Source organism: Ailuropoda melanoleuca, chromosome 20 (genome assembly GCF_002007445.2).
Source record: "Ailuropoda melanoleuca isolate Jingjing chromosome 20, ASM200744v2, whole genome shotgun sequence".
Lineage (NCBI taxonomy): Eukaryota > Metazoa > Chordata > Mammalia > Carnivora > Ursidae > Ailuropoda > Ailuropoda melanoleuca.
Genome location: NC_048237.1, coordinates 11,673,887 through 11,700,055, shown reverse-complemented (window position 1 = coordinate 11,700,055; position 26,169 = coordinate 11,673,887). Strand labels below are relative to the sequence as shown.

The 26,169-nt window shown below is 41.6% G+C and overlaps 1 protein-coding gene across 1 annotated transcript in view; it reads right to left on the bottom strand.

Annotated features, from left to right (window-relative positions):
• Nucleotides 1–26,169, bottom strand: part of NPAS3 (neuronal PAS domain protein 3) — an 891,598-nt gene that overhangs the window by 55,746 nt on the left and 809,683 nt on the right. Inside the window, 1 exon segment of the mRNA XM_034648322.1 lies at nt 11,409–11,527. Within this exon segment, the coding sequence (XP_034504213.1) occupies nt 11,409–11,527 (119 nt within the window).

Sequence of the window (26,169 nt, the reverse complement as noted above, 5' to 3'; positions counted from 1 at the left end):
GGGGGGGGGGAAGATACCGTTTCATAGAGAAGATAGTTTATAACAAAACGGCAGTTCAAAGATAAGAATGCTTTCCATTTCCATGATACCTTCCTTCGAGGGCTTTGACAATTATAATATTGTTAATTCCATTCAGCTTTAAAGAACATTGACCTAGGACTCAACTGTTTGCAGGGCTATTTCAGGTAGGTTAAAAGTTGCAGTTCCCTGCACCTGGAAACTTACAACCATTTCAGACAACACTGACAGAATGTTCATCAATAAGCCAACTGCAAAAAAAAAAAAAAAAAAAAAAAAAATTAAAGGGGAAGACAGATGAATTTAATAAGAACATAAAATGTGTGCTATCTGGCATAAAAAGAGCGGTGAATACATACTGTGTTAAGGTGAGTAAGGAAAAACAACCTGTCACTGTTCATGGAATAAGGCAAGAGAGTTACTCTCAAAGCACCATTTTATTCTTATGCTCATCTTGGGATCTCGCTTGATTGCTCAGTGTAGTCTATTTATAGTCTCTACGTAGGACAAAGTACAAAAGTTCCTCTAAGAATTACAGAACCTTCCCCAGACCTCTTCTCCCTTGTGACAAGGATTTGGTTAAATGTCTCCTGGAATTATTTCAGGTTCTCAAACCAGCACTGCCTATGAGGCACTAGAGCAGCTCTTGGTAACTCTGGATGGCCTTTGCGAGGACTTCCTGGCAGCTTTAACCTCTCTCTTCCCAGGAGTGAAGTTGCTCCAGATTAGGCAGACTTCTCTATTCCATTCCACCCCGAGAGTCCCGAAGAGCTTTCACCCTAATGCAGAGAACAGAGCTAAAGGGGGCGCAATCTCAACCAGCACATGACTAAAGAACACTGGAGGCAAATCCGATTGTTTCCTTTGTTTCCAGCAAGGACACAGGAGCCCAGAACAATCCTTCAGTTTGTCCAATGTTGCATAGCAAGCAAACAGCAATGTGCTGGCGTGGGAAGAAATTTTCTGACTCCCTCACCAGGTGTGCCCCTAGTAAGCCACTCTGTTTTCATGACTTCTACAAGGAGTCATGAGTTTGAAGGACATTTGACAAGGGGCTGTTGAGGACTGTTAAATATATTCAGAACCACCAAGTAATAATCAAGTGACTCTTGATTGTGCTTCCAGAGTTCTAGCCACTAGAATTGGGTACAAGTGGGGTACAAGTTAAATACATGTTGATTTTTCAAAAACTGAATATGATAGCAAGAAAAAGATGTCATAGAATATGTCAACCATGAGTACAGCCTTTTTTAAAAGGAAAAGGAAGAAACCTTCAGCTTGTCTTCCTGGCAATAGGGCTTGGAAGCTCAAAAAGTGATATAATTCCAGTGGCTGCACATTCTCACCTCTAAATCCCCTTTAAAGGAACTAGCACACTGACCCAAGGAAGAAATATATTTTAGCCTTCATACAAATGACCAATATTTATAAGTTCATTCATTTTTAAACAAATGTTTATTGAATTTCTATTATGTCACTGAAACTCTTGTGGGAGCTTAAGTTTACACCATGATGGGGAGACAAATTATATACAGATAAATTTATGACCTAGTGTCAGGTTGTGTTAAGTGCTAGAAGAACAATAAGGATAAAGCAGATGATAGGTACAGAAGGGGTGCTTGAACTATGTTAGATGTGGTGGTGAGGCAAGCAACCCCGGGGCAGAAATCTGAATGAAATGCAGGCGTGACCCAGGGGAATATCTGAGGACAATCTATACTCCAGGGAGAATAAAAATAATGTACAAAAGCCCTGTTGAAATGGAGGTATAAATACTGCTATCAGTCCAGCAACAGCTTATATGGATTTGTTCTGAAAACCATTACCAGCAATGAGCTGAAAGTGATGCTTCCAATATGGTAACTTAGAGCTATCCATTGCCCACTCGTAGTTCAGAATACACACCCACACCCACAGAAGCAGAGGGTTGAGAAATGCTAATACAGACGATTCGTTTGTTTAAGTAAGAGTCTTATAACTCATGGTACTTTGCAAGGGACCATTTTTTAGTCTGATGGTGGAGGGCATTCATAGAGCGATAGGAAAGATGTGACTAGTTTCTTGTCCCCCAGGACGTTATGACGTGAGAAGACAGAAACTCCAGAATCTTGGCTCTTTACCCTTATTTGGAGTGAGTCAACACAATTCCTTCTAGAATGTTGTGTAGTAGCTCTGAGATGCAGGTTGGGTTCAAGCCACAGTGGTAGTTTGCCTTCCCCAGAGGGTTCAGTTTATGTGTATGTAGATACTTTAACCAAACCACAGAGCCTTATGGACTATAGGAGCCTAGAAGCTCCATTTATCCCAGAGATCAACAACATCAAATTGGCCCTGCCCCTAGTTCACTTCTTGCATTAAGGGGCTATAGTAGTCTTGCCATGAGGCTAAATCAATTCCAAGGAAAACCATGCGGTCGGTATGTGCTTCTTTTGTTAAAGGGACAGATGACGTATTTCAGTCATATTTTGTCTCTTAAAATCAAATCAATATTCAGGACACTTAAGCAAGGAGAAATTTCCCAGAAATAAATGCATTTTCTATATTCAGAAGAAATCATTTATTATTCCAGAGCTCATGTAACTTCCAGAAGATAATCTGAAATATTATGGATGACTTACGATTTTCCACAGTTACAGGTGCATGTGCAGGGGTGTAGAAATTAAGGTTTTGGACTGTCTAGACCAGCTCACAGTACACGTTCCATAAACATTAAACCTCACATATGGACATGTATTGCATGCTTACTGTGGGTCCGGCATTACGGTAGTACTTTGTATCATCTCACTTTATTTTACAGTACCCTCATGAAGAAGGTTCTATGGAGACTTTACAAGAGAGGAAACAGATGCTTAAAAAAGTTAATTTATTTAAAGAATCAGAAATGAGAGGACTAAGTCCAAATCCCCGACTGTCTGACATCACAGCCTCTGTGCTCCATCACCGTCTGGTAGGGCAGTTTTCAAGCAATGAAGGTCAAACAGTAAGGTATCTGGAAGCCCTTGAAATCTATACAGAGTGAAGCACCTGCTATTTCAGACCACTGGAGGAAGAGGTGACTTTAGGGAAACAGCAACTGAGGGCCTTGACTGCTGCTGTTAGGACGTTTCTCACATGAGTGCTGGGTCCAAAAAGCGATCAACTGTGTTTGCATTGACTTCCTAGTTCTACAGACTGTATTTTTTTTCCTTTTAAAACTTTTCTGTTGGCCAAAGTCTCATAATAGTAAGATTATATTTAAAAAAATGATCAGATTGAGAATATATTTATAGGGACAGTGGTGAGAATTCTGAAGAACATTAGATACAGAAAGAGTTGCTCATTTTTGCATCAAAGATTTCATTTTGAAAGTGGTCATCACTTTCATTATTCGTAGCTACCAAAGCCTCAGAAAGCCAACCTGAAAAGATCTCACATTAGTCAAAGATGGGATGCTCTTACTTCTGCCTTCCTTCTAAAATCCGTATGATGAAAAATGAAGTACCTGTAAGTTAGCAACATACTTGGGCTGCGGTTACCGACATACTTAGAATTTACAGATGCTGTGCAGAATGGCTAGTGATTATGCCTCTAGTTGGCAAAATAGCTAGCTGATAAGTCCCGGCAGAAATGACATATACCAAGCTAGAACCACCGTCATGCCTTGGTAATGGGAAATAAATTCTTTAAGATCAGAAACAATGCCAGTTGTATTTAAAATGACATTGGAAACCACATTGTAATGGACAATTGTGCAGAGGTGAGCAGGGAGTAAAAAGAGATAATAGGATTTTAAAAATTTGATTTTATTGGTTCTCTCCTCTATTTGCATTTTTCATCAGGATAACCTCTGCCTGTAAGTTCTACCCTGGACATTTTTTTTCTCCTTCAATTTATTCTGGGTGTCTGGCTTGATTGAAAGGCAATAAATGCGCAGTCTTAGAAAGCCTGAATGGGTTGACAGGATTTTTGGTCTTTCTGAAAATTCATCTATTGATTTGACAAGACAGTTACATTTTGTGCAGTTTGGAATACTGTAGTCATCATTTCAAGACAACACAAAGCCGAAGCAAAAGTGTCAGGAGAAGTACTGATATGTCTGGACATCTGGAACATCTCTGAATCTCAGATTGGGGGAAACGTCCAGACGGCACCTAGTTTGTCCACAACTGACTAGGAGGAGGAGAGACTCCTAATTGATAAGTTTACTGTATGCTCTTAGAAATCTCCAGAGAAGGGCCACTACCACGTTGCCCCCCATTTTATTGCTAGGCATACGTCTACGGTACCCTTCTGCTGGCACAATTAAAGTTCACTGCATACAGTTACCCTCTTGGGCAAAACGACCTCCTTATAATAACACTTCATTTATTTTTAGCAATCTTTGAGAAATCATGGAGTTGTATTGGAAGGCAGGCTATCAGCAATATTGTTCTAATTTTTCAGAAAGAGCCTCAAAATGCTAATATCCAGAGAAATACGCTTTAAAGATGACTTACTGGAAAAAAATAGTAAATTGCCAAATGCCAGTATAAAGTCATGATGAATGGTGATGTTAAAAATGGCTCAATTTTTTGTTTTCTGAAAGGAATCGTCAACGTTCAAGGGAACGTTGTGGATGTGGTACATTCTGACTTCAGTAAGGCACTGGCAAAGATGAACAACATCCTGGCAGGCAAGATAAAGGAATATGAGACAGATCACAGAGCGGTCATTGGGTTCATAGGTATTCCAATGGTCCCATCTAAACGACACTGATGTTAAAGAGCAGGGTCTCTAGTGGTGTGTTACATGCTCGGTACTGTCAGCATTTTCATTGCTATCACAGGAAAAAGAGAACATGCAATTTAATTCACCTAATGTATTGAGTGGCAACTACACTCAGTGTTCTGTGCGGAGGGAAGAAAGTAGAATAAGGTCACCTGCTATCCAACGTGGTATGTTGGAAAGAAGGCGACACTTGAAATCAGAAGATCTGGATATTTCTCTGCTTTGTTATTTACCGTCTATGTTACCTTAGACAAGTTAATTCATATTTCTGTGCCTCAGTTTAACCTATCTTCAAGTTGGGAAAATAGGGATAATTACCTAAAAGAATTACTGTGAGTCTCATATGAAATTATATGATAGTACTTCATAAAAAGGATAGAAGATGTTTCATTGAGCATGTGACATCTCACTTGAGCTGTAGGAAACTTCTCCAGGTTATATATTATTATAACTTCATTTTACAGGTGAGAAAACTAAGGCACAGAGAGCTTTAATAAAATCTTAATGCTATTCCAGGACCGACGAGCGGAGAATAAGTGCATCAAGGGAGATGAAAGAAGAAGTGGTATTTGAGTGGTGCCGTATTGGTTGTGTAAGAATTTTCCAGGTCCAGGTGTGGCAGAAAGGCATTTTAGGAAAAGGAAACGGCACGGTCAAAAGCGTAGCAGTGTGAATATGCAGATATAGTTCAAGAAAGATGATTGGACAGATTTTGCTAGGGCGTCAGTAATAATAGCTCCAGGAAAGAATGATAGAGACGGTGGTAGAAAAGGTAAGCTAGGACCAAATTCTTGATTATCCTGACACCAGGAACCAGTGATGACGTAGGAGCAGATACAAAGTAAAGATCACTGAGGCTTTGGGAAGATATTCCAGGGAGCAGGGTGCAGAATGGAATGGAGAAGCAGAATTTTCTGGGAGGTAATTTTGGGAGTTTCCCATCATAGCTCCAGAAAAAGGCTTTACGCTAGAGTCTCGCAAATAGAGGTAGGTGGATTCAACCAGTTTCGGCAGCACATTGAACAGGCAGGTGATGAAGAGCGAGAGGTTAATATCTTAGTTATCGTAAACTTTATCAGCAAAGCAAACCAAGAACTAAAATTCCAGATGATTGAACTTGTGAGTCATAATTCCCTTCTAGTCTGCTATCATCTTGAGAGTTGTAAGTATACATGTTCAATTAAGACTACATTGCATATGAAAAGGCTTCAACTTTACAATTTACCTAGCTGTGATTTTGACATGGAAATCCTGGCGATGCACTTGTACACCTAAGTGAACAGGGGGAAAGGGAGGCCCAGGTACCACTGAAAACAACTCTTCACTACAGATGTCATTCTTTAATATCAGGTATCATTTTTATAAAAAACGTTTTCTGAGAAATACTTTTTCAGATTATCTCCATCTGCATAAGGGGATCAACATGTAAATCTCGGTTCTGTACTTTTGCAGTCTAGGAAATGATGTTTTTAGCAACAGGACTTCAATGTGTATTACCGCAAAATGAATAAATGGGAAGTGGAAACGAGGAGGAAGGAAGAGGCTATTGTAATTTTGGTGAAATACATTCTGGAAGGTGTACTCATTTGGTTTTTTAATAAGTACACGAAAGATGTCCTCGTATTAAATAAGGTTTTGTAACCTGAGATCACCGGATTCACCTCAGGGATTCAAGAACTTCCTGATGCAAAATGAATTTACCTTGGGAGAGGCTCACTGATTTAATCAAATCATTAACAGGATTTATGACACCCCAAATAAAGCAAATTACTAGTCAAATTAGGGGAGTGCCTTTTTCCACACGGCAGATACAACCATGAACTTGAAAAAAACGAACAGGTTCTAATTTAAAAGGCATTTCTGTGGTTAGAGAAGGTAAAGAGGAATTTGGTTTAGCTAATTAGCACCCTCTCATTTTTTGCCTTTGTTACTTCCTGTCTAGATACAGGAATTCTTAGAGCTGAGGTACAGCGGCAGTCCTAATAAGCTAGTGAATCTCAAATTATTTTCTCTATTACTTATGCTTTCTGACTCTTTATATCATAAGGAGCCTGGGCTGGTTACAGAAATCATTTATTCGGACACTTAGCTACAAGCAAATCCATACCCAAATCATCCCAGATGGGGGCTGTTTTGTTTGTTTGCTTGTTTGTTTTTTGGGAAGAATCTGGAGTGCCCCCTTGCTCCCTCAGTAATCTGTTCCTATATGTCCTAGCAGGACCCCTTAGCATGGGAGGGTTTTTACTTCGGCGGTGAGTTGAGAGACATTCTCAGCATTCTATAAACATGACAGAGATTTTCTCTCTTTGTCTCTGTTTCCCAGCCCGGGTGCTTCGCTCTGCCATCAGAGTTAGGACACCATCATGTGTGTGGATAAAAACTCCAGAAATGACAGTGGTGCTGGTGGGCATTTAAGAGTAGATTAGAAAACTGACAGTCCCAGGCTAACAGAAACTATCCTCCAAAGACAGGAGCTAAGGAGGCGACCCAATTAGTCTTTACTTCTCTAATTTCCCTGATTACATATCTCCTTTTACCCCCTGTGCTATACCTAGTAAGTTCCCCCAGACATAGACCTAATCAAGAAGGCAGAATACTGATGCAATGCAATTTAAAGGAGAGCTGTGTTACGCTAAGATATGTGGCCAACAATGGGACCCAAACAAGGAGAAGCCCCGGAGGCATAGAAAGTGGCTGGTCCAGATAACGTGCTACCGTGGATTTCAAAGCAAATGAGGACAGAGACAACTGAATGTCAGCTCACGGCTGGGGAACTTCATTGGCAGGAGGGCAACTTTCCCGAGGCCCGGAGCGTGGAAGCAACAGCAACCTACATCACACTCTCTACTTGAATTTGCGGCTTCAGAGTGGCACTTCTTTGGCTAGAGTTTTCGGTCATGGGTACCTGGGTGGGTGTTAAAAATCCCTGGAAAGGAAGGTAAATCTCTGCAAATCTCCATAAAGGAGTGTTGTGGGACATGCTGAGCCACAGAGAAGGTCTTAATCAGGCCAGAGGTTTTTCTTTTAAAAATTGAGATGAACTTTCCATACGTTGAGGTCCAGCTCGTGGGGAGTTCTTCTTTGGACTCTATCTGTTAGGCAGTGACGTAGAGGGTGGAGAGCGCGGACTCTGGGGCCTAACTGCCTGGTCAGTCCTGGCTCCTCAGCTACGTAAGAGCTGTGTGAACACGGGCAAAGTACGGAGCTCGTTAAAGCTCAGTTTCACCACCCGCAAAATGGGCATAACGACGGTATGTAAAACTTGAAGAATGCCCGGCACAGAGGAAGTTTTTAAACATTGTACGGGTTAGATCAAATAAGTATGAAGTGTTGGGCAGAGTACGTGTCAGAGTCAATGTTCGACAGGTGTTACTTTGGTGGCCATTATTACTGTCAGTGATAAGAGCAACACTACAGAGTGGCAGATAGGTCGATGGACAAAGTCAGAAAAGCTTATGTGCCAAGGTCACAGGAAAGGTGGAGAGAAGTATCACGGCCTGCGCTGGGCATAGCTTAACATCCTGGAGCTTTACGGGAAAAGAAAGAAGCAAACAATGGTGATAAATTAGGAGGAATATTGGGAGCGTGGTGAAATTATCACGCTGTTTCTTTTTATTTGTGCTTGTTGTGTGGTGGTGGGGTGATTACCGGTTTTATTTGAATGTTTTATAAGCTGTTAGATTTATTTACTGAGAATGAACAGATAAGTAGGGATGTTATTCAACTGTGTCCTGTCATGGGCTCCCATCGGCTCTTCCACTGACTTGCAGACGCGGTTAATTAACGAGGCAAGGGCATGGTGGAGGGGGAGGGCTAGCGCTGGGTCTGCGGGACGGCTCACCGTACTGGGGGAAGAGTGGATGAACCAACTCCCGTGTTCGCAGTCCTGGGGAGGGAGGCGAGCTACCGGATGGAGACTTTCCTGATGTCTTGAGAAAGATTTACCGCCAGGATACGTCAGAGGAGTACGATCACCTCAACATTCTAGGATTTGCTGGAAGCTGGAATAACTCCTCTTTTCCAATCCTGGATGTTCACAATTGTACTTTTTTCATATTTTGTTTCTCGAGGGTGCCTTCCTACAAGGTGTCTTTAATCCTAAGCCCAAGGAGCTCTGCAAGCACTGTTCTTCCATGTTTCTGTGGTGGTCTGTTCTCATTTACCGCTCACGGGTGACATGTCACCTCCTCAGGGAGACCTTCTGTGACTCTCCTATCTGAAGTGGCCCCCACCAGCCACTCTCACATGACCTTGCTTTACTCTCAGCATAATAGTGTCGCCTAGTGGTTCAGTGCACAGGCTGTGGAGCCAGACGCCCAGAGTTCAAACCCTTAGCTGTGTCCCGTCAATGTGTGAAGCTGGGTATGCTAATTAACCCCTAGCCTTCGTTTCTTCACCCGTAAAATGGAAACAAGGAGGATTTGTTTCTTCTGGGACTGTTGTGAGGGCTAACGCACGCACGCCGCACCACCCCCAGTGCACTATAATATGTCTACTATGGTAGTCCCTGTTGTTTGGACTTTTTCACTGTTTGAAATCACCTTATTTATTGTTATTGACTGTCTCCCACTGTTAGAATCTAAGTGCCACAAAAGCAGGGACATTTATTGTTTCATGTTGGGTTATAGGATCTAGAAGAGGCTCCAGAGAAACTCAAGAGAAATTCATCGAATGGATAATCTATTAATATTTAAGAAATGAGGGGCGCCTGGGTGGCTCAGCCGGTTACGCGTCTGCCTTTGGCTTAGGTCATGATCTCAGGGTCCTGGGGTTGAGCCCCGTGTCGGGCTCCTTGCTCGGCGGGGAGCCTGCTTCTCCCTCTCCCACTGCCCCTCACCCCGCTCATTCTCTCTCTCTCAAATGAATAAACAAAATCTTTAAAAAGAAAAGTAACGAGCTTGTACAATTTCAGGCCACACAGGAAAAACAGCTGTCCTGAGATGACCAAACAGCAACACAGAAAGAACGCAAGCTACAGGGTCTCTTGCCTAGACTGAAATAGAAACTATTTCTTTACTTGCACAGCCTACTTTTTTTGTAGATTCAAATTTGTCCAGGGCTTTGTGATCTCTCACTGGTCACGTGAAAGCAGTAATTTTTTTGCTCAAAAAATTATCTAATGACACTGAAGTATACTAAATATTGCTTTGTCAAACTATACTTCACCTCCCCCACCCTTCCTCCCTCCTGGGACATGCCCCCTACAAACCAGTAAAAACCACTAAAAGTGAAGAGTGCGTGCCGACAGAACGTAGGTGAGAGGAAGCCCTAGGGCTCCTAAAAGCCCCACCGCCAAGACTGCGTCTTGCTACCGTTACAATGACACTGACCGCTCTACCTGCAGCTTGCTTACAGAATCCCAAACTTGCTCATGCTACACACTTCGTAACTCATTAACGTCTTGGGTTCAGTTAAGGCAGGAAAAATCAAAACAGTTAAGGATAGAGTCGGGATTCTTTCCTCCACCATATCCCTTTGTAATGGGCCTCTGTAGGAGAAAGCTCCTGCCGGTGGAGCTGCCTGGTGCCTCTCCTTTGCTTCGAACCCCGTTAAAGGTTAAGGACGCTCCACGTGTGCCCTTCTGACGGTAGCACAGCTCAGCTAAAAGTCGTGCATGGAAGGGCCTGCTTCCCTGCCCCCTTCCTTTCTCTCTCTGAAGAATTCATGTCAAAGAAAGTACCCGAACTGACTTTTAGGCGGCCCCTGGTTTCTGATGACTTATATATGGTTTCTAAGCCCCATGATAATGACTCTTAACCATCCCTGACAATGCTACGGTAACCCTAAAGAACTGAGCTATCAGAAGCTCTCAACTCGAAAACTGCAAAATGTCACGCCGGCCACATCTCTCATACATTCGGTTGCTGTGTGTCCTCCCGCGTATAGTAAACATTGTTTGAGAGACTGGTTAGTGTGTTGTAAAATTGATAAGATTCAGGTTTCCAAAGGCATTTCATAAATTTCATAGCTCTTAATTTATGTTGCTATAGTAACCAAAATGTTGGAATTTCCAGAGATTAGGAGGCTTTTGTATCCTTACCCTTAAAATGATAATAATGCAGATTATGATGCCAGACGTGGTCTTTGCTGTTGTGGGGACATGGGTTCTGTATGTTGAGTATTCTGTGGATGCCAAGGTATGACTGAATATGCAATAATTGTAACTTCAACTAAGATTCTTGACGTCCAACCTGATTTTCTTACTTGCGTATATGAGTCTTGGTGGCCAAGAGGTTTGTAAAATGGACAGTCTTTCTAAAGAGAAAGGGGGAATTTGAAGGAAGAAGCAGAATTCTTACAAGTAGCCATTCTAGAATGCTCATCTTAAGGACTGATATGAATTTGGTTCACCTTCCCCATCAAAGGGAATTTCTAGCAAGTGCTGAAGACCTTGGTGCATTATTAACAAGTGTTTTAAGAAAAGACACTCTATTGAGGGATTTAGTGCCTCAGCAACATCTGAAGTGAGAATGAGACGTGTAATGAAGCCTGTACCTTGAGACAGGAAAATAACTAAGAAACCGATGGGCTGCTCAAGGTCACAGGCGTTAATTATATGGACCCAAAGCAGCCGGGAAACTCGATGCAAATGACCTAGGAGTGACCGGAGACAGAAATATGTCCCTTCCCAGAGCCCAGCTTACCTTATATCCTGATGATTTGATGTGCACGCCGCGTTTGGTCAGAGTAGATTTCATTCGGATGAAAAAGGAACGCTCAAGGGTGTTGTCAGTGGTTAGCAGACTGGGGCTGGCTGACTCCACTGAAGAATACAAAAATACACACAGACATGATTTAGATGTCTACGCAGTCCCTCACAGCTACTGCTCAGGTGCAATCCTTGAGTTCACTAACAATAAAGGACTGATGGGTGCTAAGAGCGTAGTAATCAATTTACCTCATTTAGAAAATGTTTACTTTGCAGAAAAGAAAAAAGAAAAATGAATGAATCCAAAGTGACTCCATTCCAGCTTCTAGCAGGAGCTTTTCAGCCCTTCTAACTTCCAGCAGCTCTGCAAGTTGGGTCTACAGTAAGTAAGAGCAGCACACCCCACGTCGTGGCAGGTGCGCACGGATGGAATAGTCATGAGAAAGGAGGACACCATAGACTTAAGGAATTAACCAAGACTGAGGCTGAGAGGCTGCTCATGAGAGTACGGATCACTTGCTCTTTGTCCTCCCTGCAAATCCGTTCTTGTGACATTTGCCCACTGGGCAGTTCTGAGGACCATGAAACTGTATGCTGGCCAGGGTCCTTGTCCTCCTGAGTTGGTCTCCTTCGTTGTGGGGAATAAGAAAGCATAAAGTCTTCTCAACTGACCCATGATAGAGGGCTGAGATTGGAATGTACAGACAGAAAGGAATAAAAACCACCAACAGTATCAACTGTCCATTGCTGTCTCTAATGGCATCTTGCCCTCTGCCCCCATCTGAACAGGATATTAACAAATAATCATCTCCTCTCTTAAGTAAGACTGTTACCCTTCCCCTTCATACACTTTTAGACTAAGTGGAACACTTCTTTACTCCTGAAACTTAAAATGATAGTTTGCAGTCTTGTTGATCTAAAAACACCTTTCTGCAACCAGGCCACAAGGCAACATCAATCTATCTGCTAAGGGATTTTATCAATTTGAGCACTGTCCTGCAAAGAAATTAATTTTGGCATTTTCAAGCCTAATAAATACTGTCTAATTTTACTCTCCTAGAATAGTAATTTAAAGTTTAAAAAATTTTTCTGAGTCTAAAATTGAAAAAAAAATATGTCCAACAACGAATGGGATTTGTTTTGAGAAGGATTATGCTAACACTAATTTTCTCCAGGGTGGGGGTAAAGAAATATGTGTCACAAAGGGACTTGTAAGAATTAAGCATATGTGAAAATAGTTATGAAAACACAAAGAAAAATAGGAAAAACAAGGTTTTGAACTTTAAATTCAGAAACACATTCCATCTCTTTCTAAGGGAAAGAAATACCTAATTTTTTTTACATGAAACTTGAAGCTCAGATGAAAGAAGAATAGGAGCTCCTATAATAACAGAAACCTTACTGTTTGTGGTCTGTGGCTTTTCTTGTATCACTCCTGTCTAAATAGGTCTGTATTTTCCTATTTGGTGGCACTTCGGTTCTGGGGAGAGGGAGCCAATGCAAGTGTCCCTTTCTTATGTGTCTCTCTTAAGATTTTCTTTTTCTTTTTCTTTCTTTCTTTCTTTCTTTCTTTCTTTCTTTCTTTCTTTTCTTTTCTTTCTTTCTTTCTTTCTTTTTTTGTTTTAGAGAGCATGGATCTGATGTCATTTTAAATGTACAGCTTTTTATCACTCGAGGGAAAAGCAGAGCCATGTTATATTTAGTACTTTCATTTCTTCTGATTAAATATGAATTACTATGAAATTTTTCTCATCATCTAACACGCCATAATACGCCAACAGCTTTTTAATACACTATATAAGCACAAACTTCTGCTCTAAGAGTTTAATTTGCCCCTCTAATCCAATCACATCAACCTTATTTCTCTTATCAGAGATTCCCATTTTGAATTAAATGAGCTCATTAGTTTTAATCAAAAGCAGAGAGATCAAAACTTAAACGTAAATGCTTTAGATCAGAACTGTCAGTCAGCCGTGCAGTTCTATTTTACTAAACACAAGATCAGAGACCCTTAGAACCAATTTTTTCTCGTAAGGGATGCCGAGAGCTTGAAGATGCTATATCCTTTTCTCCCCCCCTCCCCTTCCCAAGGACAGATTATACATTTAAGGTTAGACTTCATTTATAGCAGTTTTTCATCCTGGTGGAAATGGAAAAGTATGCCAATCTACTGTTGTCCCTTTCACATTTATTGGCACTGGTCCTCAGAGACTTGAACTAACGGGAAGCCATCAGAATCCACACCACAAACTCGGCCTTAAAAATTCAGCTCTGTTCAGCAAGATCGTGTTTGCAATCGCTGAGGAAAAATGAAACTTCCCGCAGAAGTGAGATGTATTTTAGGGCCAGGGTGCTGGGTACCGTGACCCCCGGAGGGAGGAACTGCCGCACTCCAGAAGAGTGAATAATTCAGGCATCGTTAGAAGCTGTTGTTTGCAGGACGGAGAACTGCGGAGCACAGCACTTCGTGGGCTGGGTAGAGACCGCAGCACGGGCGCGCCCGCTGGGTGACAGGCTTTGCATGAGCCGCGGGGGCTGAACACGGCGGCCCGCCCCGGCTGAGGCCCTGCACGCAGCACCTGCTGCGTTACAGCCCTGATGGCCTCAACATACGGGGGCGGCGGCAATTAAGCACAGGACAGCTGGTGTGAGAGGGATGCTAAGGTCAGGTTTGCTCCATGGAAGCTGAGGTTTAAGCTCGAAGCTGGTCTTGGAGCTCTATTTCAGACCATGCGGGAATGGGGAGTTGGGGAGAAAGAGAGGGGGGTCACTTAGGAAAGAGTTTGCTCTCCGATAAAGATTTCCCTTTCCATTCCACATGACTTTCTCGTTCTGAGGACAGGGTGGGAATGATGCGCCAGGCTGTCCCTTCCGAAGGGACGCATAACCCGCTCGCAGCACGCGCTCCCCACGGCCGAGCTTCCTTCCAGCGCTAGCAAATGCACGCTGGTTACCCAGCTCCGACCACGGGGGCCAGGCGAGAGCCGCCGCTTTCGGGTGCCTCAGTGAGAAGCGCGGTTTTGGTGAAGGTTCTGTCGGGAGAGAGCGTGGCCTTGGGATGTGCAACATGCCTGTGGCATTGAATAGAGAGAGTGTGTGTACACACATGTGCGCATATGGTTGTGCGTGTACGGGCGTGTGTGAAGAGGACAGTGTGGTGAGAGAGGTGTCCTTAAGACTGGTGCCCTATAAAGACGGTGGGACCCAGTCTACATCAAAGAAGCATTTTCGAGTGCCTTCTAGAGATCAGATGCTTTCCTGTCAGCTTTTCGAGGCAGGCCATGATTGCTGCATGCTCTGATAAGAAATTTGGGATTCAGAGATGCTCCATCCGCTGCCGGAGACAGAGGAGAAATTTATGGGTAAAACCGGATTAAGTGGTCAAAGTCCAGATAGGGCCAGTTTTGACCCATGAATTATAAACAAGGAGCTGGAAAACAAAACACAAATGAGACCCGCACAACTCAACGCTACATAAAGAAATATACTCTTTTGCTGAATCTCAAGGGCCTCAACTTTTTAATAAATCTAAATTATCTCAGCTCTTGAAATGTTTTTGCATATTTTGTAAAATTTACAGAACAATTTATAGCAAAGTTGTAATAATTTTTATGTTGGCAAATGCCACCATAATGTGAAACCATATCTGCGTTATTTCACATTTGTTTATGAATCCCTGACTAGCGTCGTAGTTGCTGCTTCCTTATTACTATGTAGGGGCAGGGGGTGCGGGGGGAGCTCAAGGAGGAGGCGGAAGCTGAGAACCGTCTGGTTCTACTGGCTAATGCTAGGGCCAAGTCCACCTGAACACTTCCTGTATTCTTTCCAGGGTCTCTGTAAATAGATGAGACCCCAGCATAAACAGCACCTTTCTTTTTCATACCCTACAAATGTTTTCAGTGCAACCTAGGGTCAGAACCCTCTGACTGCCACCAGCTCCTGATGTAGGAGGGAAGGAAAAGAAAAATTAAGTTTTGAGAAAACTTGGTTGCTCCTCAATTGTGAACGAAGTTTTTTTCCTTTTGAAGGAGAAGTGGATTGGGGCATGTTGCTAACATATGAAGTTAAATATATTCTTTTCCTATTTCATTGCCTAAATGAACCTTTCCTTTTTCAGAGGTTCTGTGCACACAGGACAAACCAAAGTGCAAATAACCAAAATGACTTTCAGAAGACGAGGGAAGAGATGTTTGTTCATTTTGCAATTACCTCGATGAAGCCAAATTGTTTCATTGTCATATTCTGTTTGCTTTGTTAGATACTGATGCATTTTAGGACTTTAGAATGAGTATGTGTCAAGTATGTGACAAGTTGTTTCTTTTCTTACAAAAGTTTTCCTGCTCTTCTTCAGCCACTTGGAAGTTATCTATAGTCATATGGCTGTCCGAGGTCAAGGAAACGTGAGCCAAAGTCCTGTGTCGCTTCCAGGGGGACCTTTCGAAAAGAGCCAGTCTCTTACTAGAAAGAGGTCCTTTCTCTTTCCTTCTGCCATGGTGACTATCGACATTTCAGATGGTGCCTGCTCCGTCAGCCTGCGTCTTGGAATGAACATAGTGTGGGACAGAACCCACAGCTGACCCTCAGAGAAATAAATTTTTGTTATAATTTCAGAATCATTTTTTACTGCAGCATTACTTAGCCCATACTGACTGGATACAAATACTAGATCTTTATTGTATAAAAAGGGTCTGTGTTGTCCAAGTCTTCCACATAGTCAGTGGCAGAGCGCACAGACATGACATAGGTTTGTCTGACTCCAAAGGTCATGATGTTGCCAAATGCTGTTCTTATAGTTATTTATATTCTCATTTTATGTCTTATGCTAGGAACTCCAGGTCAACAAGGTTGGCACAGGTCTAATTTGCATCCCCTTTACCACCTACCATGGTTCCTTGTTCTCAGAGCAAGAATTACACATACATGCACATAATACATATATGCATTTACATACGTCTAATATATTCAATAACTAATATTCATTAAATATTGACTTTAAGAAGATCTTCCCAACCTGGTTTTCCAATAGTAGGACAAACATGGTAAATAAATCTTATCTCATAGATAGTATCTCAGCAGATTTTATGTTTACCCACGATGACAAATGTGGTCATTTAAAAACGCTATAAATCATTTGATACTCCTCCTTCCAAAGGCAGAGCCTACCTTCTCTCCCCTTGAGGGTGGGCTAGACTTGGTGACTTGCTTCTAATAGATAGCACATGGTGGGATCGGTGGGATATGACTCAGGCATGACAGGCAGAATTACTTCCATTTTGCTCTCTCCTGGGTCACTCACACTGATGGAAGCCATCTGCCATGTCGTGAGGACACTTGTGCAACCTGGTGGAGAGGCTAGTGTCGCAAGGAACATAGCCTTCCTAGTGAGTCACAGTCACATGGGAAAGCTTAGAAGTGGAGCCTCCTGCCCCAGTCAAGTCTTCAGATGACTGTGCTCCGGCTGAGATTTCCATTGTAACCTCAGGAAAGACCCTGAGCTAGACTCAGATTGACTGCTACTGGATTCCTGACCTGTAGAAAATATGTGAGACAACTTCAAGCAAAATACTTGGCATGATCTGTTACACAATGGTAGATGACTACTATAACATCCACATTGACCCTCTCTTTGGAAAAATCGTAGCCTTGTTTCGGTATGTGACCACAACATGGGTCAAACTGTAATAGTGAGAAGGAATGCACAGCCCACAGTGGGGTACCTGGTGAATTCACATACACGAGAAACATTACCTGCAATGCTGATTTTTGTAAGCAGGGTTTGTGTTTTCAAAGATAAACGCTCAACTGATTTTTAAAAATGTGTGATTTGCAAAAGATGCTATCAACGGTGTCACCTACAAAACTGGGAGATCTTGAAAGGCAGGCCTGATGGCTTGCTTGTCTCTTGTTGTATTTATTCCCTGCTCTCCTCCTGCTTCCCTTACCCCCGCCCCCCACCCCAGGACCTGCAAATGACCAGGATGGTGTTTCACATAAGTAGTCACTCCGTGTACGTGTGGAATAAACTAACAGATGCTTTCTTTTAAGAATTATTATTCCCTTTATCCCTGCCATGCCATGCTCAGGGAGCATCCTGGCCCTAGACTTGGGTGTTTTGTTGTTGTTTGTTTGTTTTTGAGGACAGGGAGTCGTGCCTTCTCCTTGTATTCATCTCTAAGGCAGCATGTTCTGCAAAGTGTTATTCTGAGTCATGGACCAGTAAAAAAAGGAAAAACAAAAAGGATGGGCCTGATTTCTCCCAGAATTAGAGAATACTTTGTTCTCTTTTTGAGAGTTGGCCTTCATCTCACTGGCCTGTCCTCTAGGACGTGCCAGGCAACTTTGAAGGGGAGAAGAGGCTTCGGTCGACTAGACTGAGCTCCTTGGCCACGGGGACAAGGCAGTATGCCCACCGTGCTCTGTGAACGCATGCTGCACCACCCTTTGGCTGCCATGCAGACGCACTTCCAGCCAGTGTGCCCTGGCTCAGCAATCAGCCTCTATCAGCTTCAGTGCTTGCTCTGGAGTACAACAACAACAAAAAAAACAAACAACAACAAAAAAACAAAACCAATGAAAAAAACCCCACTGAATTTATTTAAGTCTCATTAGGGCTGATTCCTGCTCCCACTCAGTTGTGAGTCTTCAGCTTTGTTTAGAAACTTGTGAATCATTAACTGAAACTCTAGAGCATAGCTGTGAAAATAATTGTGGTTCAATAATGATGTAATAAACTTTTTTCAAAGTCACATTAAGTATAATCCGCCAAAAAAAAAAAAACGAGGAAAATAATAATCTGCCAACCCATGCCACCTGTCAGCACACAGTCCCTGGCAATATCTGCCTGCCTGGGATGAGAATCACAATGCATAAGGCTGCCTTCCAGGTCCCCTGCGCCTGGCAGGGGTTGCTGCATGGTGAGGCTGTCCCCTGAGGGAGAGCAGCGCGTTCAGCGGCCGCCTGCTGCTCCGCAGTTGGGGTGTGGATGATACACTCTGGGGAAACAGACACAGTGTCAGAGTCAAGCTGCTACCAGCGGGTGTTTCTATACACAACTACTAAGCCACAGGAAAGTTCAAGGGGAAAACCTGGGTATTGTAAAGACAGCCTTTGAGAGTCCATGACATCCAATGTGACCCATTCTGAAGCAGGCTGTGCGCTCCCAAGAACACGCCATATGAATACTGCAAGCAAGTGTTTTAAATCTTATTGGAGACGCCCTATAAATGTTGCCACTTGAGGGATCTATTCTGGGAGAGAAATATGGCATGTCCTCCTGGGATGCTGTTGGATTCCATTACCAATATTGCGTATGGGATCGAGTGTGGCAATGCTTTTATCACGACTATAAAGTGGTTACGAGCCAATTCCTCATATAAAACATACTCAATAACACTGAGGCTTTTTTCCCCTCCCTTTTCTGTTTCCTCCTTTTATTTCCTTCCTTTCTTTTCTCTCTTTTCCTTTCCTTTTTTTTTTTAAACAACAAACATGATGTCAGACAAAGGGCATCAGGACTTGGTCTTTTGTAGTACAAAACAAAATAACAATACATAAACACCTTTGTGAAGGCAGCTCAAAACCCCATGTTTTCTATTAAAAAGTCATGTTCAATCTTCACTGTTGATAGAACCGAATAGCTAACACAGAGAACATTGTATATCAGAAAGGTCAATAGTTATTATGAGCTACAAATATATTTTTTTCCATCCTTCAGGCTGTTTAGCGCATATCACAGCATGAGCAGCTGTCTTCTTTAATGCTTTTAAAATTAGAATCCCAAAGAGGAAGAAAAAATTATGGTTGCAATGATTGCTCTTTGCTTTTGTAAGTTTACTTTAATATACTATTTTATATACATGAATCTTCCGTGCAGCCTATCCATGGGGCAGGAACCAGTTGCCAGGATCGAGTTGAACTGCCATGTTTATTTTCTTAGCATTCTGGCCAAATCTCCATTCCAGGAGCAGATGTTGTCGACATACTATTTTTAAAAAGGAGTTCTATAGAGGAGTCTGGCTGCAGAGGCACTTGCAAACACACACATATGCATTCTGCCTTTTCACTGCTTTAAAGCTCTGTGACGAACTACAACAATGCCATGTGATGAGAGACAGTTCTGCAGCCCCGGCTGGAAAATCAGCCGGTGATTCGAGCCATTGATACACAAACTCTCTCTCTCTCCCCAAGTGCGGGCCTGTGGACTGGGAGCATACCTTTTAAGGTTTTAAAGGTTGATCTTCTGCCTGTCCCTAGAACTTTTTGCCCTTACTCACACATGATCCTAAAAGACAAGATGAGGTTTTTAAAGTAGCACATGTAAGCACCTGTCAGATGTTTTATTATAGCTCACTTAGTCTTTGTTCAGTTATGTAAATGATTACTAATATCTACAATGAGGTGGAGCCATTTATAAACAAATGTAAGTGCTTACATTTTGGAGGACGGGAAATAGGTAGTCACTTCCGGCAGGGAGGAATGCTAGAAAGAAGCACAATGCAGAGTAAGGGGCTGGAGAGCGTTGGTTGGGGGGACACAGGGTCTCATTGATGGGAGGGCTTTGGAGAAGACACAAAGTCACGTGGATGACTGGGGGAAGATATCACGCACACCTCACATTGTAACGTTAGGACTTCAGATTGGTAAACGGCTTTATGGAAAACTATTATTTGGATGGATAGGTACTGGTGACCAATTCGAGACATGTTACCTTTTGCCCTTTTTTTTGGACCAAAATTAAAATAAGTGCTATACTAAAGACAAATAATTTAACATGTAGGAAACTGAGGGAGGAGTTAATGGACATAATTGTCCAGAACATTCAATGCCTCCCAGATATACCTACCAGTATTGTAGATTCTTTGGGCAACTCCAGACTGAGTAGCTTAAGGACAGAAGGGGGAGAAAGACTAAGTAAATAAATGACCTTCCTCTCTCTGGTGAATTTTGGTAATGAACATAAAGAGACCTGAGTATGTTTACTGATCAAGAAGATTGAGCTTAAAGGTGTATACACTGGAAATGCTAATTGAAGAATTTAAATCCTAAGGGATATTTAATCAGTGACTGAGAAAGATAAGTGAGTCTCTGAAATGGGAGGGGGGAGAGGATATGGGAGAAAAAAAGGGGGGGAGAGAGGAGTGTGATGGGAATGGCCTTGAACAACTTAATTTCAATAGAGGACATGGGAGAAGGAGGGGATTTTGAAAGTGAAAGCAGCTACCTAGCAGCCCATGTGGGCAAAGCAGCTAGGACCGACAGAAAATAAGTAAGACTTCACAGTGGCTGGAAGTTGCTTAATTTCAAGAGCACTATTTTTCTAGGGTACCCTAATAATAGTGGGCTTTGTGGTCTTTCCAGGCAGTGCTCAGGATTGGGAACTTTTCCCAGGGAATGGGAGCTGGCACAATGGGATTGAAAGAAAGTCCATAGAGTGAGGGATTGCCAAGGGTTAAAAACAAGCAAGTGAAAGAAACAGAGTGATGGGCTGGGGATGAGAAAAGGATGATGGGGCAGCCGGGGAGGTGACCTGGGGGAGGCAGCCAGGAAGGGGAGGTTTGTTTAGAAAGGATTTGTGAGGGTGCAGTTTACGGCTTTTAAATAAGTTCATATTATATCTCTCTCTATTCTATGTTCATAGGAAAGTTGGAAAATGTGAAAGAGTAAGCCAGAAAATAAAAAAAAAATCTCTATAACCTTAACACTCAGTTACAGTCACTATTAAAACTAATGTTTTGTTGCAGTCTTATTTGCTATTTATTTATATACTTATTTCAGAATTGGGACCATACCTGTGTCTCCTGCATTTTTAAATGTCAGTCATTGCTCACTGTGTGATAATAGCAGTACATTTATTATACACTGTTAGGGGAATAAAAGGATAATAGAGCTCTTGGTTGCAAATCAGCTTTAAGAAAAAAAAAACAGAAATGAGAGATCTGCATTTGCCCATATTAGTCTCACTTCAAACATGCTATTTTTACTGGCTACATAACGTTCCATCGCTTGGTGATGAATTTCTTTGAAATTCATCTTCAACGTTTTTATTATTTCTTAGGGTGGATTTCTAGAAGTAGTATTACTGGGTTAAAGAACATGAGCTTTCTTTTTTTTCCCTTTGTGTACAAATTGATTCTGTATACAACTTTGCAGAAAAGTCATGCTGTATCAGTTAACATATTATCAACAGTGCTTGATGGCATTCCTATTGATTGCCATCTTACAATATTTGTTCTCACTTGATAAAAAAATATTAAATTAGCAGAAGATTGAGAGAAGATACTTTATTGGGGTCTTTCTGAAAAACAGTATATAAAAACATCTCACATGTTTAATTTGCATTTCTATTTCTAATGAAGTTGAATGATGTTTAATCCATATTTATTGGCCATGTGAATCTTTTTCAGTGAATCCTACATTTACGTCCTCTGTTTTCTATTTGAGTTTTTAGTATCTTTCTTATCAATTTGAATGAGGTAGTTACCTTTATTAAGGATATTATATTTTAAAAATATAATTTATTTTATTTTAGAGAGGGGGGAAGGACAGAGGGAGAGAGAATCTTAAGCAGACTCTGTGCTGAGCACAGAGCCTGACGCAGGGCTCCGTCTCACGACCCTGAGATCATGACCTGAGCCGAAACCAAGAGTCAGATGCTTAACCCACTGCGCCACTCAGGTGCCCCAAGGATATTATTTTTGACATACTTCTTGTAAATATTTTCCCATATGTTTGCATTTCCTGTTTGTAATGTTCACTGATACACGTTTTTAAATTTTATATTGAGAATTCTGTAGGTTTTTCCCTTTGTGACTTCTTTTTGTTGCACTTATATCTTAGAAAGTTTTTCTCCTTTTCTCACACAGATGTTTGGAATGTTGAAAATTAAGCATGGTTAAAGGCCAAGGGATGGCTCTGCCGATGGGTGGCTAAAGGCACGTCAAAGAGCTGCGGCAGTCAAGGAAGTGTGTGTGGAGTAGCGTCTTATCCCGGAAGCTGCCATTCTGGCGTCTGTTGCCTCCGTGAGGAGACTGCTGCGCAAGAAGACTGCAGAGCACGAGCGGACGCCATTGGGGACTGTAGGTGAGTGCTGTGGCTATTGACAGAGGATCGCACTGAGAACAGGTAAAGAAGGCCCTTTTCATTCTTTTAAGAGGAATTTTGGAGCGATGATATTGGGGGAAATGGTGCAAAAGTGGCTGTGGAAACGAAGTATGATGGCCACTCCTCGTTGGCGTTGGAGAGTCAGAAGCAGAGGAATCATGGCGTCTATTAAGAGAGAGTTTCAAGAGTGGTGGCCTCCGAGGGAGAAAGGTTTCAGTAAGAGTAAGAAGTGGAGCTTGTGGAAAAGGTGGTGACTCTCGCAGTTTATTCTTCATTAGAGTTCCCAAAGAAAATACAGGAAACCTTATTAAATTTGAATTTCAAATAAACAATGACAGTTTTTTTTTTTTTTTAGCATGGTCCAAATGTTGCATATACGTTTCAAATTTAACTGAGACACCTATATTTTTATTAGCGAGATCTGGCCACGCTGCCCCTAGGAAAAGGAGGAAGGGTTTTGAATGAGAGCTGTCATGTGATTAACAGGAATGAAGATTGGAGGAGTTGAGAAGATTGGCCTGAGATCCATTTGTTTGACAGAGAAAAAGTTCTGAATGGTTGGAAGTTTCCCCTGGAGAACGTTAGAGAACTAAGCAATGATTGAAAATTCAAGTGAATGTTGATATAAATATGTGGCTTTTTTCAAATTTGCCTTCTCAGAGATGGGGTCTAGCACATGGCCATTTTTTCAAAACTGAAGTGTAACTGACATACAATATCCCATTAGTTTCAGGTATACATCATAGTGATTTGATGTTTTTATACATTACGCAATGATCCCCAATGTAAGTCTAGTTACCATCTGTCACCAAAGTTATTACAATATTATTGACTAAATTCCGTATGCTGTACTTTTCATCCTCATGACTTATTTTATAACTGGAAGACTGTACCTATTAACCCCCTTCACCTGTTGTGCCTTCCCTCCAACCCTCCCTGCTTAACCAATGGTTTGTTTCCTGTGCCTATGAGTCTGTTTCTGTTTTGTTTTTATTGTTTTGTTTTTTAGATTTTACACATAAGCCAAATCATGACTTATTTCATTTAGTAAAACACTCTCTAGGTCTATCCATGCTGTTGCAAATGGTGAGATTCTATTCTTTTTTATGGCTGAGTAATATTCCTGTGTGTGTGTGTGAGTGTGAGTGTGAGAGAGAGAGAACTTCTTTATTTGTTCATGTATTGGTGGATACTTAGGTTGCTTCCCTATCTTGGCTGTCGTAAATAATGCTGCAGTGAACATAGAGGTGCATATGTCTCTTCAAATTGGCATTTTCATTTTCTTTAGGTAAATACCCAGCTGTAAAATTGCATGGTTCACATGGTAGTTCTATTTTTAATTTTTTGAGGAACCTCCATACTGTTTTCCAGGGTGGCTGCACCAATTTACATTCCCACCAACAGTTCCAAGTGTTCCCTTTTCTCCACAGCCTCACCAACACTTGTTATTTTTTGTCCCTTTGATTTTAGCCAATCTGACAGGTGTAGGGTGATATCTCGTTCTGGTTTTGATTTGCATTTTCCTGATGATGACCGATGTTGAACATCTTCTCACGTGCCCATTGGCTATCTGTATGACTTCTCTGGAAAAATGTCTATTCAAGAGTTCTGCCTATTTTTTAATTGGGTCATTTGTTTTTATAATAAGTAGTGTGAGTTCTTTATATATTTTGGATATTAACCCCTTATTGGCAGTAGCCAGTTTTAATTTCCGTGCGTGTGCGCGCGTGTTCTGGGGATAGAGGAAAGCCTGGGTTGGCAAGTCTCCACAAATGTCTCCTGAGTCAGTGTCTTCCACTCACTTATTATTTTTTATCATATAGAAGAAATTTGAGCAGCTACAATTTGTTGGTTTCATTATGCTTTAGTCCAGCATGTCTTGAAGTGGTTACTTTTCAAAATGTTTTCAGTTAGAAGTACCATATTAAATCCATCATCAATAAAGGATTGAGGTTTATTGGAGAATATTCTAGTAACATTATTTATACTTATAGTAATTTAGGGGAGCCAGAAGTGGGAGATAGCCCAGTAATTATCTATAGCTTACTTTGTTAATGAATATCTATCTTGACATCTTATAGTTAAGCAAATTTTCCTTTTACTTATGATCCCAGTAAGTTTCAATGACCACTGCCCTATCTTAGCACCTAAACGAAGTCTTCTAATCCTTTGGCAGAAGTAACCCTGTTGTACTGTGAGGAAGACAGGGCTTCATCATCATAATTTTGGCCAGCTAATAGATGTGTAGGCATCATAATATATATGCCGGCATCATTTCCATATCTGAACTCAACTTTAGGTCATTTGTATATTTTCTTCAAGGCTATGCATAATCTTCCCAAGTGGTGGGGATAAAAAAAAAAGCAGACATTTTTTAATGACTCCATTTACATAGTTCGCAATTAGCCTTGCTGTAGAATTACCCTCTTTTCTTCAATTTAGAAGGATAAAGGCTATTGCTAATGGTGATGGTGAAAATGGGGTAGACGCATCCTTTTCTCAAACTGGGTGCAACGCAAATTTGTATTAATTACTGCATTACTGCCCCTTTCCCTGCTTCACATATAACTCTCTAATGATGTACTTGATATTTTTTTAACATCGACACTTCAGCGTTCTATCGGATGGCTTCTGGGTCTAAATTGTATATCCTATAATGCCAAATAATTATTTTAAAAACTGGCAGCACGTATTCCTTGTTGCCTGGTAGCTGAATGCTCCCACTGCATTTGTCATAATTGTTCCGTGGTTAATCCTCTCAACTGCAGGGACTCCAGGTATTTATGGTTGCCCTTGATCTGGGTCTTCAATTATTTGACCCTCCGTGAGAAGGACAGTAGGCTGTCCTTTGCCCATTGCTCCATTTTATTATTGCANATCCATCTATAACAGTAGGCTGTCCTTTGCCCATTGCTCCATTTTATTATTGCATTTATTCTCAACAAAGTCCATTTGCCTGTCATTAGTTAAGTTCTTAGGATTTTTCAAGAGCTTGAGAAAACCGCATTGTAGAAGTGACATGCAGGTTCAGGTCTTATCCACGGAGAAAATGCCCCTGTTGTGATGCTTAGCCTCATGTTTTGCTCAAAGTTATGACCTGCATCTTTCAGTATCCTCCTTAATCACTCAGTCACAAGCAAAACCAAAGACATCAACACAAGCTTCCCTGAAATAGAAACACTGTATACATATAACACTCGGGATGGAGCACGCTTTCCTTCCGCAGAGAGACTTCAGAGTATTTCCCAGTCACCGCACATACAGTGCACAGGTATTGTAATGATTACTCATATTAATTACTTACGCGGTAGATAGTACAGCTTTTACTTTCTTCCGATAAATTTCGTGTATTATATTTTTGGTGTGCAAATCATGGTATGTTCTTTAAATTGTGAAGCATCTAATATGCTGGACAAAATTAGCTTATATCCAAAGTGGAAAGTAAAAATCTCAGGTCAACCTAGGAAGGTCTTTATTCTGAAGGCTATGTCTTGCCCTTCAGAGTTTTTTTGTTTATACTAACAACCACTACCTTCAATCTTTTCTCGAAGAGTAGACTGCTTCTCTCCAACCAGGTAAAATAGCAGTGTGTCTAAAAGTAATTTGGGGGAAGACCGAAGTAATCCTAAAGGGGAAACAAGGGCAAAGGAGAAATT